Source organism: Serinus canaria, chromosome 6 (assembly GCF_022539315.1).
Source record: "Serinus canaria isolate serCan28SL12 chromosome 6, serCan2020, whole genome shotgun sequence".
NCBI lineage: Eukaryota > Metazoa > Chordata > Aves > Passeriformes > Fringillidae > Serinus > Serinus canaria.
Window position 1 is genome coordinate 2117731 of NC_066320.1, and position 18017 is coordinate 2135747.

General features: G+C 54.3%; 2 protein-coding genes across 3 annotated transcripts in view; one reads left to right on the forward strand and one right to left on the reverse strand.

Moving 5' to 3' along the window:
• Positions 1-524: 524 nt before the first annotated feature.
• On the forward strand, positions 525-11093 carry LOC103823751 (prosaposin-like). Of its 2 annotated transcripts, none has more exons than XM_050976131.1 (14): positions 525-689; positions 3715-3839; positions 4475-4552; positions 4639-4764; positions 4965-5159; positions 6070-6213; positions 8358-8414; positions 8716-8823; positions 9329-9415; positions 9510-9693; positions 9764-9933; positions 10012-10092; positions 10228-10335; positions 10416-11093. In XM_050976131.1, the coding sequence occupies exons 1-14, from the start codon at positions 629-631 to the stop codon at positions 10449-10451; spliced, it is 1560 nt and encodes a 519-aa protein (XP_050832088.1). In that variant the 5' UTR covers positions 525-628; the 3' UTR covers positions 10452-11093. The 2 variants fall into 2 exon arrangements, with proteins under 2 accessions (XP_050832088.1, XP_050832090.1); XM_050976133.1 differs by having other exon boundaries at positions 4478-4552.
• Positions 11094-12449: 1356 nt separating this feature from the next.
• Positions 12450-18017, reverse strand: part of CDH23 (cadherin related 23) — a 181110-nt gene continuing 175542 nt past the window's right edge. Inside the window, 16 exon segments of the mRNA XM_050976130.1 lie at positions 12450-13244; positions 13246-13298; positions 13301-13502; positions 13681-13803; positions 13886-14015; positions 14408-14468; positions 14774-14814; positions 15112-15191; positions 15359-15479; positions 15566-15663; positions 15923-16179; positions 16296-16457; positions 16582-16845; positions 17004-17133; positions 17325-17435; positions 17727-17921. Of these exon segments, the coding sequence (XP_050832087.1) occupies positions 13155-13244; positions 13246-13298; positions 13301-13502; positions 13681-13803; positions 13886-14015; positions 14408-14468; positions 14774-14814; positions 15112-15191; positions 15359-15479; positions 15566-15663; positions 15923-16179; positions 16296-16457; positions 16582-16845; positions 17004-17133; positions 17325-17435; positions 17727-17921 (2118 nt within the window). The 3' untranslated portion in view covers positions 12450-13154.

The following is an 18017-nucleotide window of genomic DNA, read 5'->3' on the forward strand; positions in this document are numbered from 1 at the left end:
AGGTGGCACTGGGAATCTGGGATTGGATGGATTCAGGTTCCCATTATGCTGCGTGTCCCATCAAGCCTCTGTTCTGCTGGGCAGGGTTGCAGGTGGAAGAGGCTTGCCTGGGATTGCTGCCTCTCTCTTCCCTGGACAAACACAATGCCTGGTGTGAGGCAAGAGCCCCGTGTTGCAATCGCTACCTTGCGCAGGCCAGAGGGACTCCTTGATACCGGCCTTGCCTGCTGACTCGCGCTGAATGTGGCTTCCCCTGTGTCCTCATTCCCTGCTTGCTTCCAAATAAAATGTAAAAATGTCACTCAAAGGCAGGGAAAGAAAATATAAAAGTGTCATTCAAAGGTGCTGTCACGTGGCTCTGGGGCAGTTCTCCCTGTGTGTGCCCACCCTCTGCAGCCAGGTTAGGGCTGAGCAGCTGCCTCTGACCTCTTGGGAGTACCTGCCTGCCTCTGGTCCCTCCCTCTCTCCCTCCCTGGTGATGATTTTATAATCAAGGCATAAAGTGAGGGGTGTGGTAATTGCCCTGCGTAGGTGTGGATTCTCACTGCTTCTCCCGGCCCATCCAAGATTCCTCAGTCTGGGAGCAGCATAGGAGAGGAACCAGCCACTGAGGACTCTTAGGAACGGCATGGAGAGCAAATGGAGTGGCTTGGTCTTGATCATTTCTGTATGTCTGGGCTCCTACCAAGGTAAGGCCAGGCCTGGAGGTAGGTAGGATGAGGACAGCCCAGAAAACCCTGCTGAATGCCAAAATTATTCCCAGCTTTGGTGTCTAAGCTCCATAATGTGCTTCCTCTGGCGCTGGAGTTGGGCAGAGGAGAGCTGGGGAAGGTGGCACTGCTGTCTGTGCTACCCACTGGAGGTGAGAGTTGGAACTTTTCTCTTTGAAGGTGATGTCAGGGCAAGAGGGGTTTGTTCCTTCTCTGGGATTCAGGCACAGCTGGTGGTGTGCTAGGGTGTGGAAGGAGGGAAGCTGTGACAGAGTAGGGGAGAGGGGCTGCTCTCTCTACTGCCCTTGGTTTTGGGGCCTGGCTGCTGCTATGAGCTGGGGGAAACTGCTTGGTTGTCACAACAGAGTGACCAGGAAGCTGCCCTTGTCCTGGGTCCTCCTGGGAGATGCAGGAGGCAGGAAGTTGGCTCTGCTGTGGCTTGCTGAGCTCTGGGAAGGGTGATGGGGTGATATTCTCTACTCACCTCAGGAGCCCTCCCAGCGTTGGCACTTGGGTATCTGTGAGCGAATCCTCCTGCAGGCGAACCTCTGCTGCTCTCCCTTAGTCATCCATCCCCTGCCCATCCCCAGGAAACAAGCTGGGGAAGGCCTGCTCCCAACCCCTGCTCCTTGCTTGAGGGCACATCGCTGCTTCCTGGGGAAATCTCCCCTGGAATTAGATGAGTCCTGCTGTGGCAAGCAAACCCCCCATGTTTTAGGGTGAAGAGCCCCCCTTGCACCCCAGTTACCCCCTGGGGGCTTGGCCCACTGGGCACCCCCGATGTGACGTGCCCAGGTTTTGTGGGTGCACACACATGACCCAGGCTGGTGGGGGGACGTGTCTGGGTGTTCCAGCCGGCAACAGGCAGAGCAGGAAAGTTCACCTGTGCTCGGCACGTCCGAGCCCCGCGGTGCCACCAGCCCCGGGAGCCGGCAGGGCTCGGCAGCACGGCGCGGGGGATGCCGCTGCCCCAGTGACCCTGCGAGCCTCGGAGAGAAGGATTTGTGAGCTGGGAAAAGTGTATTTATGGTTCTTGCTGTAACAGGGGTGTGCGCCAGGCCGGGAATTGGGGCGCTGGGGCCCACGCTGCCGCCCCCGGGGTTTACATCACAACCGGCTAGCCAGGCTCTGCCGGCTCGGCCGGGGCGCTCCGGGGAATGCCAGCACAGCCCCGCCACAGCTGGAGCTCAGTGCTGGATCCCCCCCTGAGCAAAGCCCACCCCATCCCCCAGGCCTGGCACACAGCAATAGGGCAGTTGTGGCTGGCCTGGAAACGCAGCTGCACGGGAGCATCCTTGCCTTGTTCCTTTGCCCAAAATAGCATCATTTATTAACCCTGATGCCCGTGTGCCTGGCAGCGTGAGGTGGCTCCAGCACGGCTTTGAGACGTGTAGGAGAGCTCACGGGACACCAGTTGCCCCAGTTGCTTGCCCCGTGGCAGTGGTTTCCACCTGGGGAAGCTCCCCCTGCTCTCAGCTGCTGGGTGTTATGATTAGTCCTAATTACCTTCTGGCCCAGAACTTGCTGCTTGACTTTCAGCTTGAGCAGGATGAGGAGTAAGTGCTGAAATGAGGATCTCTGCGAGCCAGGAACGGGCAGGACCAAACCACCCGTGTCTTTTTGATCCTCCCGACCCCACCACGGGGTCCGGGCTCCAACACAGCTCAGTGAGAGATGCTGCGGGACCAGCTCAGAAAAAAAGCTGTGGGGTTGTTGTGTCTCCCGCCTCCTTGGTTTTGGTGCTGCCCCTTAATGCCTCCGCTGACTTGCCATTCCTGTTTGTCCTGATGCTGGGGCCGGGGTTGAAAAACATAAATATATCCCTCTCCGCTGATGGGGCGAGCGCGGCACGGCGCAGCTGGGAAGGTGTGTGGGAAGCCTGGGAACCCGGGGCGACTCGCCCTGCCCCGGGGCCCGCCTGCCCCAGCGCTGCTGGCAGCCCGATGGGGAAATCGGGGCTGAAACAGCGCCCGGCACCCGCCAGCGCTTCTGGGGGCAGGCGGGAATGGTGAGGGGGACTTGGACACCTCTCCTCACAACCCGCAGGGACTTTGTAGGTTGGCCCTTTGTAGGTTGACGCTGCAGTCTCAGGGATGAGTTGGAGGCTTTGCCAAAATCCAGCATGCAGGGAATGCGGCTTTTGGGGAGAAACCCGATAAGGGCAGGGTCGGGTGGAAGGAGCATATTCTGCCTTTGGTTTTATTCCTGCTCTGCAAAATCACAGGCAGGGCTGGGGGATAAAAGCTGGATGCAAATGCTGGGAGAGGGGAGGGTTGTGCTTTGCTTAGAAACGCCTCTTGCTTGAAGCTCTGCAGCAGGGTCTGTGTGTCTGTCCCTCTGCTCGGGCGCTGCCCCCAAATTCCCGGAGCAGCTCCCGGCCGAAGCAAGGAGGCGAAGGGCTCGGCTTGTGCCTTCTCGCCGCCTCCTCCCCAGCCGCATCCTGGGTGGGCACAGCTGCCGGTGCAAACAAACACTCGCCCCATCCAGGATGAGTCCTGACACACCAAGGTGACAATTAGAGCGCTGCTCTTGCGCCACGCCGCCGCGCTGCCGGGGCGGGCCATGCCGGGCATTTACAGACAGGAGAAAATGCTGTCGTGGGGAGGAAATAAAACCAAAAGAACCCCACCAAAAGTGGGGTTGCTCAATCGTTGCCGGGAGCCGTGGCGTGATTATCCGGCTGCCGTGCGGGGCTGAGCGCCGGCTCCTCGGGTTTGCCCGTTTTGCAAGATTTATTGCTGCTTTTATCAGCAGCCGCCTCCGCAGCGTGTCAGAGGCTGCTGAGAGGCTGAGGATGAGCCCCAAATTCCCTTTGCTTCTGACCCTGTGACAGACATCCAACTGGAAAAGCTGGCAGCCTGGCACAACCGACTTTAAAAATCATCTATAAATGAAACACCCCCTCCACGACTTTGGGATTGAGGTGGAATCAGAGCAGGAGGGAGATGAGCATCACTCGTTTGGGGCGCCTTGAGGGTTGACAGTGTCCTCTCCCCTCCCACAGCCGGGGCCAGCCCCCTCCACGAGTGCAGCCAGCGGCCGGAGGACTGGTGCCGGGACGCCGCCACCGCGGCCAAGTGCGGGGCGCTGGAGCTCTGCCGGCTCACGGCCTGGGACCGGGCGCTGGGGGTAACCGAGGCGGGGAGCAGGGAGTGCGGGGGGCTGTGGGAGAGGTGCCCATCTGCCCCAACCACGGGGATGGCAGGAGAATCCCTGCCTGCCCACCCCAGCATCCTGCATCCGTGTCTAGAGCAGTGCTGTGATGGCCCAAACGGGGGGAGAGAATGATGAGGAGGATATCAGAGGGATAATTAATTACTTTGTTGTACTACATTATTCCACACATCTAAAACTGAATCTGTTAAGCACTCAATGCTGCACACGCTGCACAGAATCTCGTGGCTGTCAGCTGACAGTCCCAACACACACACTGACAGCCCTGACATGCTGAGGAACCAAAGCACCCTGACTTTTGGGTTAACAGCTCTATATTACATTTTACTTTTGCACAAACACAGGCACAGCAAATGATAAGAATTGTTATCCCTTTCTCTGAGGTTCAGAGAATGTGAAACCCAGAAATATTCTTGGGAAGAACTGTGCCTTGTTTTTCTCTGTGAAGAGAGATGTGGGGCTACACGTGTCTGCAGAGTAAATGGCAGAAATCAATGGGATGTTCACATGGGGTGGTTTTGGGGTGGAGGATTGGGATCTGGGGAGGGTCTGGGTGCTGTGATAGCATCCTGACGTGTCCCCTCTCTCAGCAGAAGGGGATCCCCTGTCACCTGTGCCAGGTGGCAGTCTCTGTGATGGGCAAGATCCTGCAGGACAACCGCACCGAGGTGGGTCTCGGTGGGAAGGGGGAGTGGGGCTGGTGCTCCTCCCCACCAACCCCACTGAGGCCCTGACCTCTCTCTCTGCCACCCAGGAGAAGCTGAGGCTGTTCTTGGATAAGAGATGCCAGTACCTGCCCTTCCAGGACTGGTCTGTCAAGTGCAAGAGGATGGTGGACACGGGCATCCTCGTCCTTGTGCAGCTGGGCAAGCAAGTGCTGGTAAGGCAGGGGGAGCCCCAGGTTTGGGTTTTTCCCCAGCTCGGGATGTCCTGGGGGCTTGCAGAGCAAAGGATGCTCCTGGAGCCTGGGACAAACCATCTGAAGGACGAGATGGAGAAGGAAATGACCCAGGGTGGGGTGGGTGGGAGGCTGGGCATGATGGAGCCTCAAGCCCCCACCCCACCCCTCTGCTCCCCCAGTCGGAACCCAAGGTGGTGTGTGGGACCATCAGGTTGTGCCAGCCCCGGGACAGAGCCACGGGGACCTTGAAGTACCAGCAGCCACCACCAGCTGCCACAGGCCCCACCGAGGACTTTGCTGACCTCATTGCCCCCTTCATGGCCAACGTGCCCCTCCTGCTCCATCCCCAGGATCTACCTCACGGCGAGGCCCAGGTACTGTGGCACAGGCAGGGGTGGTGCTGCTCCTGGAACCATGGAATGGTTTGGGTGGGACCTTACAGATCATCTCATCCCAAACCCCTGCCATGGGCAGGGAACGTGTCCAGGCTGCTCCAAGCCCCATCCAAGCTGGCCTTGGACACTTCCAGGAATGGTTCAGCCACAGCTTCTCTGGACAATCTGTGTCAGCATCCTAATGCTGCTCAGGGGTGAGAATCCCCTTAAGAAGTACCACCAACTTAACAACAATTAGAGAAAACCCCTAAAATTTCTGCAGAGCTGAAATGACTTCTGGTTGGCAGCGTTGCCAGTTTGGGGGGATATTCCAGGATGCAGGAGGGAAATGAGAGATGCTGGTCAGAGTGCTGCCCCAAATTGCAGCCAGTGTTTAAATCCCAGCCTTCCAAGACAGGTTGGGGGTGGGGGGATTGGTTTTATTTTGTGGGGTACAGAAATAGTGGCCTCCTCAAGCCAGGTTTCATAAACTCTTGGAGATCTGTTTCACACCCAAGATAGCTCAGCTACCTTTGGAGGCATAAAAATCAGCAGGATGGCTTTTGTGGCAGCATTGGAAACAAGAAGGTTTAATAAAAGGCAAAATAACAAACAGAGAAAAACTGAGCCAGGTGCAGGAGGTCTTTGCTGCTGGTAAAACACCCCACAAAATCGATTGGTTTCTTTGTACTCTTTTTAGTTAATTGGGACTTTTTGGCTGCTGCCCAGCTGGCTATCCTTCAGTTTGAGGTCCCCCAGGTCCTATGAGGTGTCTTTTCACCTGATTGAGGAGAGAAACTTCTGGGCTCATTTCCTTTCTGAGGGGACAAAGGAGAGTTTTGTCCCTCCATCGACAGAGGGGCACATCTCTACAGGGTACCAAGGTGTCCCTGCCCTTGTCATCCTGCAGGAGGTGGAGGAGGTGTGCGGGGACTGCCTGCAGCTGGTGACGGCCCTGCAGGAGGTGCTGGGGACCAACACTGCCTTCAGCTGGGCGCTGGTGGGACACGCCAAGCGGGTCTGCGAGACGCTGCCAGCCCAGCTGGCACAGCAGGTGAGCGGCCAGCCGGGAATCACCCCAGGGCGTGGCTGGGAGGGGCCCCAAGGACAACCTCGCTCCACCTTGGGCAGGGACCCCTCCCGCTGTTCCAGGCTGCTCCAAGCCCTGTCCTAAGGAGGGGCTCACAGCTGGCCTGCAAGCAAAGCTGAGTTAATAGAAACGAGAATTGATGATTTTCGAGTGTCCATAGCAAGGAAGAAGACAAGGCCGACAGCATAAAAAATACATGAACATTTTTTACGTGCATAAGTAGATGTGTACGTGCCTTATGAAATTTCTGTAAAAATTTGCCAATTATATTGACATTAATTGCTTTGCACCAATGAATATAGTAAGTGATTGTGATGTAGTTAATGACCTTAAGATCACACTTTGTTAAGAGCATATAAGCTGGAGAACATGCAGAATAAAAACTTCTTGAAAAATAAAGGTTTTTATTCTGCATGTTATACATATATAATTATACATATAGTTAATACAGTTCATGACTTAAGATCACGATTTATTAAGAATATATAAAATATATTCTTATATATAATATTCTTATATATACAATAATATAAATAAAATATAAAATATATAAATATATAAAATTTATATGTTAAGAATATATAAACTTTATTAAGAATATATAAAAATTTATATTCTTATATATAGAATAATCTTATATATATAAGAATATTCTTATATATATATAAATAATAAAAATATATAAATATATAAAGTTTATATATTAAGAATATAGAAACTTTATGAGGAATATGTACAGAACATGCAGAATAACAAACTTTTTTCTACTTGGAAAAAAAAGTTTTTTATTCTGCATGTTATATATAGATATATAGTTAATACAGTTAATAACTTAAAAATCATGCTTTCTAAGAATGTGTAAAAATATATATTCTTTATTAAGAATATATAAAGAATATAAATTCTTATTATAATATACTTATATAGATTTAAGAATATTCTTATATATATAAGAATATATAGAAATTTATAAATATTTTTATATATATATAAAGTTTATATATTAAGAATATATAAACTTTATTAAGAATCTATAAAGGACATGCAGAATAAAAAACTTTTTCTTCTTAAAAAAAAGGTTTTTATTCTGCATGTTATATATATAGTTATATATATAAGTTATATATATATAGTTGATACAGTTAATAACTTAAAATCACTCTTTATTAAGCATATATAAAATATATATTCTTTATTAAGCATATATAAAATATATATTCTTATATATATAAAATATATTTATATATATAAATATATAAATTTTATATATTAAGAATGTATAAACTTTATTAAGAATATATAAAGAGCATGCAGAATAAAAAAACCTTTTTTCTTCTTGGAAAAAAAAAAGGTTTTTGCTACATGTTATATATATGTAGTTATATGTATAGTTAATATTGGTAATAACTTAGAATCATACTTTATTAATAATAAAAAGAATATATATATTCTTTATTAAGAATATATAAGAATAGATATTCTTATATATATAATATTGTTATATATGAATATTCTTATATATATAAGCATATATAAAATATATTTGTATATATATATAAAATATGTAACGTTTATATATTTCATATATATAAACTTTATTAAGAATATATAAAAACATATATTCTTTATTAAGAATATATAAAGAATAGATGTATATATAAGAATAGAGATATACTATATGAATAGATATATATAAGAATAGAGATATATATGAATAGAGATATATATAAGAATATATATATATGATATATATGACTATATATGAATATATATGAATATATATATGAATATATATATATATATATACTATATATATATTCATATATATTCATATATATATAGAATATATATCAAAGAATATATTACCTTTATTAAGAACATATAAAGGAAATGCAGAATAAAACATTTTTATCTTCTTGGGCCCGAATCACGTGCGTATGTCAGGTCCGACCTAAGGCTGGCGCTGTCCCGGCTGCCCCGGGCCCTTCCCGGGATGGAAGCGCCTCCTCCTGCTCCTCCCGGCTGGCAGCGTCTCTGGCAGACGCGTGCCCGGAGGAGCGGCCGGGCCGGGCCGGGCCGGGGGCTGACGCTGTGCCTCCCTCCCGCAGTGCAAGCGCTCCCTGGCCGAGTACACGGACACGGCTGCCCAGCTGCTGCACCACCTGGTAAGAGGCTGAGGGCTCCCCGTAGTGCCAGCACTCACTGGGTGCCAGTGTCCATCACCAGCAAATTATCCCTTTTTTTTGTTAAACTCACTGCCTAATAGTCCTACAAAATATTAATTCGTTTCACCCCCTCCTCTCTGCCTCGTAACTGCTGCAATTATATTGTGTTTTTATTTTTTCTTGCCATTTTCTGGCCCCTCACCGGTAGCAGGCTGAGGTAAGTGAGATCCATGCCCTGATGTGCTGAAATTCCCCTCCCTGGGGCCAAAGCCCGCCTGATTTGGGATGTCTCTCTCCCCAGGAGCCAACGGAGCTGTGTGGCCAGCTGGGGCTCTGTGCCTCCCACTCGGCACTGCCCCTCCACACGCTGCTCGCAGAGAGGGTGATGCAGGTCCTGAGCATGCTGGGGGTGAGTGGGGACCCCCTCAGTTCTGCTGTGCTCCTTGAAATCCAAACACTCTGGAGGGAGAGCCTCATTTGGTGTTTTATTTCCTCAAAAACCTCTGTTTATCCCGGGAGGGGAACACCTTATGTGGGGAATGCCTTAGGTGGGGAATGCCTTATGTGGGGAATGTCTTACGTGGGGAATGCCTTACATTGGGAATGTCTCACTTGGAGGATGCCTTACTTGGGGGATGCATTACTTGGAGGATGCTTTATGTGGGGAATGCCTTACTTGGGGGATGATTTATGTGGGGCATGCCTTATGTGGGGGAATGCCTTAAGTGGGGAATACCTTAAGTGGGAGATGCCTTATGTGGGAGATGCTTTATGTGGGAGATGCCTTTCTTGGGGGATGTCTTACTTAGGGGATGCCCTATTTGGGGAATGCCTTATGTGGGGGATGATGGTGGGACAGGATGAGGGTGGCTCTGGGGGGGCTCATCATGCATCCCACCCCCTTGTCCCCACAGGACAGGGTGGGGAGCACTCCGCTGTGTGACATGTGCCAGTTCACCGTGAAGACAGTGGAGAGCCTGCTGGAGAACAACGTGACAGAGGTGAGCCCCACCTCTGCTGCGGTCTGGGGGCTGGCACTGGGGGCTAAGGGGCACCGAGGAGCCGGGGTTCCCCTCTCCTGCCTTGTGCCGGCAGGAGCAGCTGGTGAACGACATCGAGAAGGTGTGCTACATGCTGCCCCACGGCGTCATCGGGCAGTGCAAGGACTTCGTCAACTCCTACGGCAAGGCCGTGGTGATCATGCTGCTGCAGGCCACCGACCCGGCGGCCGTGTGCGCCCTGATGCGCTGCTGCCCCCGCCGCGGGGACACCCGGCCCGGTGAGCTGGCACCCCGAGCCCGGGCAGCGGGGCGTGCCCTCCGCTGGGTGCTGACGGCCGTGTCCTCCAGGGGCTGAATCCCTGGAGCAGCTGGCGGTGAGCGCCGGTGCCTTCTGCAATGTCTGCCAGATCGTCATCACCTACTTCGACAACGAGCTGCTGAAGAACGAGACGCTGGAGGAGCTGGGCGAGGTGCTGGAGAAGGGCTGTGCCATGCTGCCCATGCCGCTGACCAGCAAGGTGAGCTGAGGGGGCACTCCCAAGCCAGCAAAGCCACCCCTGACCCCCCTGCCGGGCTCACCCCTCTCTCCCCACCAGTGCCAGGCGCTGGTGCTGCAGTACGAGCCGGCGGCCGTGCGGCTCTTCGTGCAGATGATGGACCCCACCTTCGTCTGCACTGTAAGTGCTCTCAGCCCTGGGGTGGCCCGGGCCAAGATGGGCCTCCTTTGTCCCAGCCTGCGGGCTGGGAGAGGGTCAGAGGCTCCTCATGGGCGTTTTCTTCTCCCCCTCCCACCCTTTTCCTTCGCAATGCAGAAAATCAAAGCCTGCGACTCAGGCAAGGAGGATCTCCTGGGCTCGGCCCCCTGTGTCTGGGGCCCGCAGTACTGGTGCAAGAACATGGCCACGGCGGTGGAGTGCAATGTAAGTGACAGCTCTGTCCCCTCCCCGTGTCCCAGGGTGCTGTGCCAGCGGTGCCAGCGCCATCCCCGTCCCTCCCGCAGGCTGTCGCACACTGCCGGCGCCACGTGTGGAACTAGGAGCCGCCTCCCCAGCTGGCTGGACTTGCTCTGCCGTTTGGCTGGGGATCCTGGCTCCCTTCCCCGGGACGTGCCCGCACTCACAGACGGCAATGGCAGGAGCCAACCGGCCTCGCCGTGCCGGCGGGGCTGCGGGGAACCCCAGCGGCCTCGGCCGCTTCCTCTTCCACTCCTGGGGCTTGGATTTCCAAATCAGGTTAAGGGACTCGTTGATATTTTCAGCACTAGGGATTCAGCTTGACGTCTGTCAGGGTGACTGCAAAATCCCTAACCTCTATTCCCACCTCTATCTCCATCCCCGATCCCTTCTCCACCTCTCCATCCCACCCTGAACCACTCGTACGGCCCAGATCCTGCAACGTCGATCTGCCCCCGTGGGCTGGGCTGGGTTCTGCTGCCCAAACGCTGGCCCCCCACTGCTGGCTGGCGGCAGCCTCACCAGAACATAAAATGAATGAGTTTGGGTGCCAGGATTTCCTCTGACACCCCCATCCCTGCTGGGGGCCCTGTGCTGCCCCGGCCGTGGTGGTGAGGGCAGCAGGGTGCTGGCTCATCCCTCCCCGCCGTGTCGGGGGGGATGCCTGCAGTGCCTGCTCCTGGGTGTGCATGGGAGCATCCCACCACAATAAACTCTTCCCGTGAGCTGGCTGGTTGTGTCCTTCCTCCTCGTACTGGGGGCTGCAGTGGGAGTGTGGGAGAGCATTTAATACTTCCCCTAAAATCCAAGGTGCAGCTACACCCAGAGTGGAAGATGGTGGATTGAGGGGTGGGTTACAAGAGGGTCTTCTCTTCCAAAGGGGGTTTGGGCCTGATGGATGCAGGCAGGAAGGACGACAGACAGGTTACCCAAAGCCATAGACAGTGTATTTCTGAGTCCCGTAACAGACCGTGCCCGAAACTCTCCACAAGGTTACGACTGGAAACAAACTCCCGAACAAACAAACCCAAATGCAAGAGAGAAGGAGAAAGAAAAGGGCAACAAAAGACACGCACGAGCACTCGACATCCAGAAGCCCCAGTTAGCCTCTCCCTTTTTTGACATCGCAACAAGTTTTGGTAAAGCCAGCAAAATGGAGGAATGTCTTTGGGTTGGGGATTTTTTTTCTTCTTTTTAATTTTTTGGGTCTTTCCTTACTGGAAAGGTGACAATGCCAAAAGGATTTGGTCTCTTTCCAAGCTTCCCTGGCCCTGCCCATGCTCGTGGTCGAGGTGTGACAGCTGCCTGTCCCCAGCCTATGCCCGGGGATGCTGTGGCAGCACATCATCTGCATCCTCACTGCATCCTCACTGCACCTTCCCCCCCTGTCCAGTCTGGACTCATCACATTCATTTAACTTTTCTTTTCCTTTTTTTTTTTTTTTTTTAGAAAAAAAAACTTTTTTTTTTTTTTTAATAAGAAAAATAAAAAAAATTTAATGGTTTCATGGATAAATGACAGGCGAGTAAAAGCATTCCGGTCCTGAGAGCCCTCTGCCGGGGCCAAGCTCTCCAAGGCTGCCGGAGCGATCTGCGCCGGCTAGCCCGGACTCCTGCGGGGGAAGAGGGGGCCAAGCATCGGGCTCGGGCTGCCCCCGGCCCCCACCACGGCCCCTCTGCTCCGTGCTTCATCCCCGGCTTGCCCAGAGGAGCAGCAGCAGCGGCAGCACCGCTCGTCATAACTCGGTGATCTCCAGAGGGCTCTCCATGATCACCTCCCGCATCTTGTGCAGGGGCGTGGACTTGGCCGACTCGGTGCGGGCGTTGTGGTCGCTGTAGCCCCCGCAGTCGGCGGTCAGAGTCTCCAGCGAGCGACCCAGCACCTTCTGGTCGTCCTCGGGCAGGCTGTTGAGGTCGGAGGCGAGCAGCGTGCCCGTGCTGCCGTGCACCACGTGGATGCCGTCCGGACCCTTCAGCTCCACCGGCTGCTTGTGCCGGAAGCGCAGGCTGCCCTGGCTGGGGCTGCGCTCCTCCTCCTCGTCCTCCAGCTCCTTCTGGATCAGCTGCAAGAGAGCCGTGGGGAGGGAGGGAATCACCACAGCAACTCCCGGCTCCCCTGACTCCTGCAATGAAGGGCCCTCCTCTTCTGAAGCACCCTCAAGAGCATGGAGGTGAGGATCACCAGGAGATGACCTCCAGATGGATCGCTCCATCCTCGGGCAGATGCCCCAGCTCAGGCACTCCTCCATCCTTGGGCAGATGCCCCAGCTCAAGCACCCACTGCCAGGTGGGTGGTGTGTCCTGCAGCTGCCCCCAGAGTGTCCAAGGAGGAGTTTGGACCCAGGCTGGAATTTGGGGTTGTATGAGGGTGGAGAGGCAGAAGGCAGACAGGGAAAGAAGATGAAGGAAGGCTGGATGGGGCTGAAGGGGAATAAGGGCATGGATAGATGGAGGGCAGAAGGGCTGAAAGGCATCTCCCATCCCACCGCTGTCCTCTGCTCTCTTTGCCCCTCGTTTTGCATCCCCAGGAAGGGTAGAAGGCCACAGGAGGAGTTCCTTCTCCCCATACCAGCCCTTTTGCACCGACATTCTCCATCCCAACAGTTTTGCCTCAAAACCCTGTGTTTTTGAGGCAAAAAGCAGAGAAGCAGAAGGAAGGGAAGATGATCCCCCACAGCTTTGGCTAGCCTTGGCAGAAATGGGAGCTGATGGACAGAGCCCAGTCTGCAAAGAGGAGCATCCTCTCCTGGGGTCAGAGAGACCACGGTAGAAGGTGCTGGGTGCTGATCACAGGAAACACAGGGAGTCACTGTGGGAAACCAGCAGCCTGGAAAACCAGTGAAAAAACAGCAGCGGGAACCAGTGGAAAACCAGTATCTGGCTTGTTTTGACCAAGCAGAGAGTGGAGGCAGCACTGGGTGACAGGGACCATGGCCACAGGGAGTGACCACAGCCAGGGAGACACACTGCATCCCAGAGGGCACGGCAAGCATGTCCCCAGAGCCATGCACACCCCTCTACCTCCGAGACCGAGGAGCGGTCCCCCTGACTGGCGGTGGCCTTGTGCACCATCCGCTGGGCAAAGAGCTTTTTCAGGCGCATGTAATCATCCAGCACCACCTTCAGGAGAGTGCCCTGGGTGCAGGGGGAGAGACCGTGGGTTATCCAGGGGGAGGTGGTTTGCTCAGAGGGAGGCTGGCCTCATCCAGCATGTTTTGGAGCGACACCACCCTCCGGCGCTGTGAACCTGGAAGGTGCAGCTGTGAGAGAAGACTCCTCGGTGCAGGACGCCTGCCCTCAGCTCAGCACTCACCTTGATGGGTCCCTCCCGCATGATCTGCCCCAGCTTGGCGATGTTGTCGTACTCCTGGATGGCTGCCCGCAGGTAGCGATCATCCTCGGGCTTGGCGGCGGAGGGCTCCCTGCCGAAGGTGCCCTGCGGGGGGAGACGGCGGCTCAGGAGTTGCCGGGGGTGGCAGCGGCGGGGACAAAGATGTCCCGGCGGGGCCGTGTCTCACGTGGGTGCGGGCAGGGCTGTTCCAGAGGTCGGTGATCTCGCTCAGGTTCTCCGGCAGGTCGTCCTCGTGCTCCGCCTGCGCCGCCAGCTCCATGTTCCTGCAGAAGGGGTCCAGCCACACCGGGTTGGCCCTGCCCGGAGGGAGGAACAGCCATCAGGGCAGGCAAAGAGCGGCGTTATCCCTAACCCCATCCAGAGCCTGATGCTGAGGCCGCACTGCCTCCTCCTGCCCTGTGCAGGTATGAATTTGGCTGCTCCGGATCCAGATGGGTGTCAAACCCTGCCCGTTATCTCTGCTTACCCCAAACCTGGCCAGGATTGGCAGAGATGGAGTCACAGAAGAAAGAATAATATTTTTTAGCTTAGAAAGTTCTCAGAGTGAGCGTGTGTCCCAGGATCAGTAATGCTCCATGCAGAGCAGAGCAGAGCAGAGCAGAGAGACATCATGTTTCCACCTCCTGGTTCCAAAACACAGCCATCCCTCTCTTGGGAGCAGCCTCCAGCCCCAGGAGGTGGCACTCACCCATCAAAGGAGTACTTGTTGGTGTTTGGCATGTCCATGATGTCCATGAAGCCTCTGTTCCCTGCAAAGGCAGGGATGAGAGTTAGAGGGCAGCATGTTGGTGGGCTTAGCAGCAAACCACAGGGGTGACACTTCTTTATCAGGGAGGGATAAAGAGCAACCAAAAAGGCAGTGAGAAGCACGGTGTGGTGGGGCAGGTAACATAGAGCTTGATGCTGAGAAAATCCTCCCACCATCACACCTTGCTGGGCAGAATCACCTCTGATACACACCCCAGGATATTCCCCATGTCTCCCTGTGACCCCCTCCACGCTCTCCATGCACCCCACCCTCCCATGCAGCTGGGATACCCCAAGCACTGCTCACCAGTGGAGCCAGCCACGATGGCTTTCAGTTTCCTTTTGTGCCTGCAAAAGAAAGACAGCCAGTTGGGGAAGAAATAAGGAAGATGCTGGAAAGGAGAAGGACACACAGATTTGCAGTAACCCTTCATACAGGGGGTGCATTAAATAATAAATATTAAATAAGGCTGGGGAGCTTTGAGGGGAGATGTACTAACACCACCAGTATTAAAACCATGCATTTTGGAGGAAGCTGATGCCCTCCTTTGCTTGCTGGCATTTCCAGGGCCAGGAGAAGCCATGCTGGTCCCCCTGGTCTAAGGGGATGTTCCAGGGGTTTGCCAGAGCCCAGGAGTTACTCACACTGTCCGGTAGTACCAGTTCATGAGGATGAAGAGCATGGCAGCCAGGAAGAGCAGGACGGCCAGCACGATGATTGCCATCTAGGAGAGACAGAGGCATGGGGGGAACCTCCAGCATGCAGCCAGCACCTGCTGGTGGCCCCAAGTTATAGGGGTGTAACATCTCTCCAGCACTGAGCAGTCCCCCTGGGAAGGGACACCACCCCCAGAGCTGTGAGCAGCTCCTCCAACCCCAGCTGGACCCTTACCTGCAGAGCCGAGAGGTCGTCCGGTGCCCGGGCAGTGATGGCAGGCTGCACGTCCAGCACGTTGTAGTTCCTGAAGAGATTCCTCAGCTGCTCCTTGTTCTCATCTATCATCTGAATAACCCTGGGAAGAGAAGGGTTGCTTGGGCACCTTGATATTAATCATTAATGCCTGGGGAGCCAGGCTGGGTGGGGGGCCGGGGGACGTACCGCTCCACGTCCAGGATGCGGTTGGTCTCCCTGTTCACCACGTGGATCAGCAGCTCCGTCTGGGCAAAGTTCACCCGGCCTTTCTTGTCAACATGGAACTGGGGAGAGACAGAAAGGTCTGCAGGGTGGGACGGGAGTCTCCTGTTGAGCACGCCTCGAGTTGTGCTCGCGTGGCAGGAGACCCTCAAGCATCAGTCTGGACCCCTTCAGTACACCCCAACCTGGAGTGTGTCCATCACCTTCAGAGCCCAGGGGTGTCTGTGGCTATCCAGGCAAGACTCCCTCAAAGGAGACTTCCCAAACAGCATGTGGAAGGTCATCTACTCCCCCAAAGCAAGCTCCAAGGCGGATGGTTACCTGCACATCATCCGTGTTGACGATGGCACCGGTGATGTTGGAGAGCAGGCTGATGAACTCCTCCTCAAACTGCCTGACCTTGTCAGGGATCTCATTGATGATGATCTTCACCCGCTGGTCATCCCTCAGGATGTAAATCCCCACAATGGCCGTGTCGTTGTGGCCCACCAGGTCAGAGGCCATAATGTCCACCACAAAGTAGCCGGGGTTGTAGGCCGTGAAGAGGTCAAAGGTTCGCAGGATGCCATCAAGAGTTCCTGTGGAATGGACGGTGACAAGCCCGGGATCAGTGACCCCAGCCACAGGGGCATCTTTAGCCACAGGGATGTCTCTGCCCAAGGGCCCATGCTCCTGCAGCAGGCTGGGCACCCACCAATGCTGAAGATGTTGGCCACCTCCTCGGAGTCATTGGAGTGCTGCTTGATGTAGCGGATGCCCAGGATGTTGTACAGGACCAGGCTGTTGTTGCCCACGTCGGCGTCCACTGCGAGCACTCTGATCAGCTCCGACCCCACCTTGGCATCGGTGGCAACCCCTTTGAGGGAGAGATGGGAAAGGGACCTGGGGCCAGGCTGGCTCTTGCTGCCCCTTTACCCAGCTGGATTTTCCTGGAAGTATCTCTGGCTCCGGGCGCCCCCCCAGCCCCTGGCACCTCTTACCCGCCGTGTACTCCGACTTGGTGAACTGGGGGGACTGGTCATTGATGTCATCCAGGAAGATCCGCACCTCCTGCAGGGTCAGGTCCTCGCTGAGGTCCCAGAACTGGGCTCTGGCTGCCCGCTGGCCCCGGGGAGGAGCCCAGTTCCTCTGGCTGGATGCTTTGACGATGATGGAATGGTAGGGCTCCTTCTCCCGGTCCAGGTCCCGCAGGACCTTCAGCTTCCCTTCTCGACTCAGCTGGAAGTTGCTCTCCTGGTTCCCAGCTGGGTTCAGAAAGGCATCCCCAGTCAGTCCTCTTTGGGCTCCGCACTTCCAAAATGCCACCTTGCCCATCGAGCAGGGCAGGGAGGCAGCAAGGAGAGGATGGAAATCCCCGGTGAGGGGTGTGTGGGGGACACAGAGCTGCCATCTCCATGCCCACCTGCTATGAAGTAGTAGACTATGGCATTGGAGCCCTCATCTGCATCCACCGCGCCGGTGACGTTCCCCACCACGGTGCCTGGCCGTGAGTGCTCGGGGACAGAGAGTGCCTGGTACTGGGGACTATCCTTCTGCCAGAGACCCCAGGGAAAGGAATTTCATGAGCACTGGGGTTGCTTTAAACAAAAGTGAACAAATCCCACGGTGCTCCCCACCATGTGACGCCCAGGTGTGCACACTCCATCACAATTGCTCGCAGGCATCCCCACCCCTGCATCCCCTGCATCCCCTGTATCCCACCCCCTTCACCCTGGTGCCTTACAGGTGGCCTGAGGAAGATGGGTTCATTGTCATCGATGTCATCGAGCTCTACCTGGAGGGGCTGCATGGTCTCGTAGGGTGGCTGGCCCTGGTCGCAGGCCACGATGATCAGCTGGGGAGAGAGGCAAAAGGGCTGTGCTGGGCAAAACCACACGGGCTGGGAGACATCACTGAGGCAGGGACAGAGAGGACAGCTGGATGCTGGAGAATTTTGGGGGCATTTAACAGGGAATTGGGTGCTGGCCCCCAAGATGCAACCCCTATAAGACACTTGATAACCACGCAGTTCCTGCTAAGGTGTGATACCTCTACAGCTGGGACAGCTGATGCCATCCCCACCACATCAGGTGCATCCCACCAGCCCCACGGCGGACCCACAGCCCCAAGGCCCTGGCTGGCTCACGTTGTACACCGCCTGCTTCTCCCGGTCCAGCCGCATGGCCGTCTGGATCAGCCCGCTGACCGAGTCGATGCTGAAATACTCCCAGTCCTTGTTCCCTGCCCCCGTCTTCAGCAGGTTGTAGAGCACCACTCCGTTGAGACCCTCGTCTTTGTCCGTGGCATAGACCTCGTAGACGTTGGATCGCAGGGGGATCTCCTGCTTGCACACACACAGCCTGTCACCATGACATTTTCTGAAAAGCCCTCTTTGCCCAGGATTTTCTCCTGGGAAAGCTGAGAGGCCTCAGAAAAG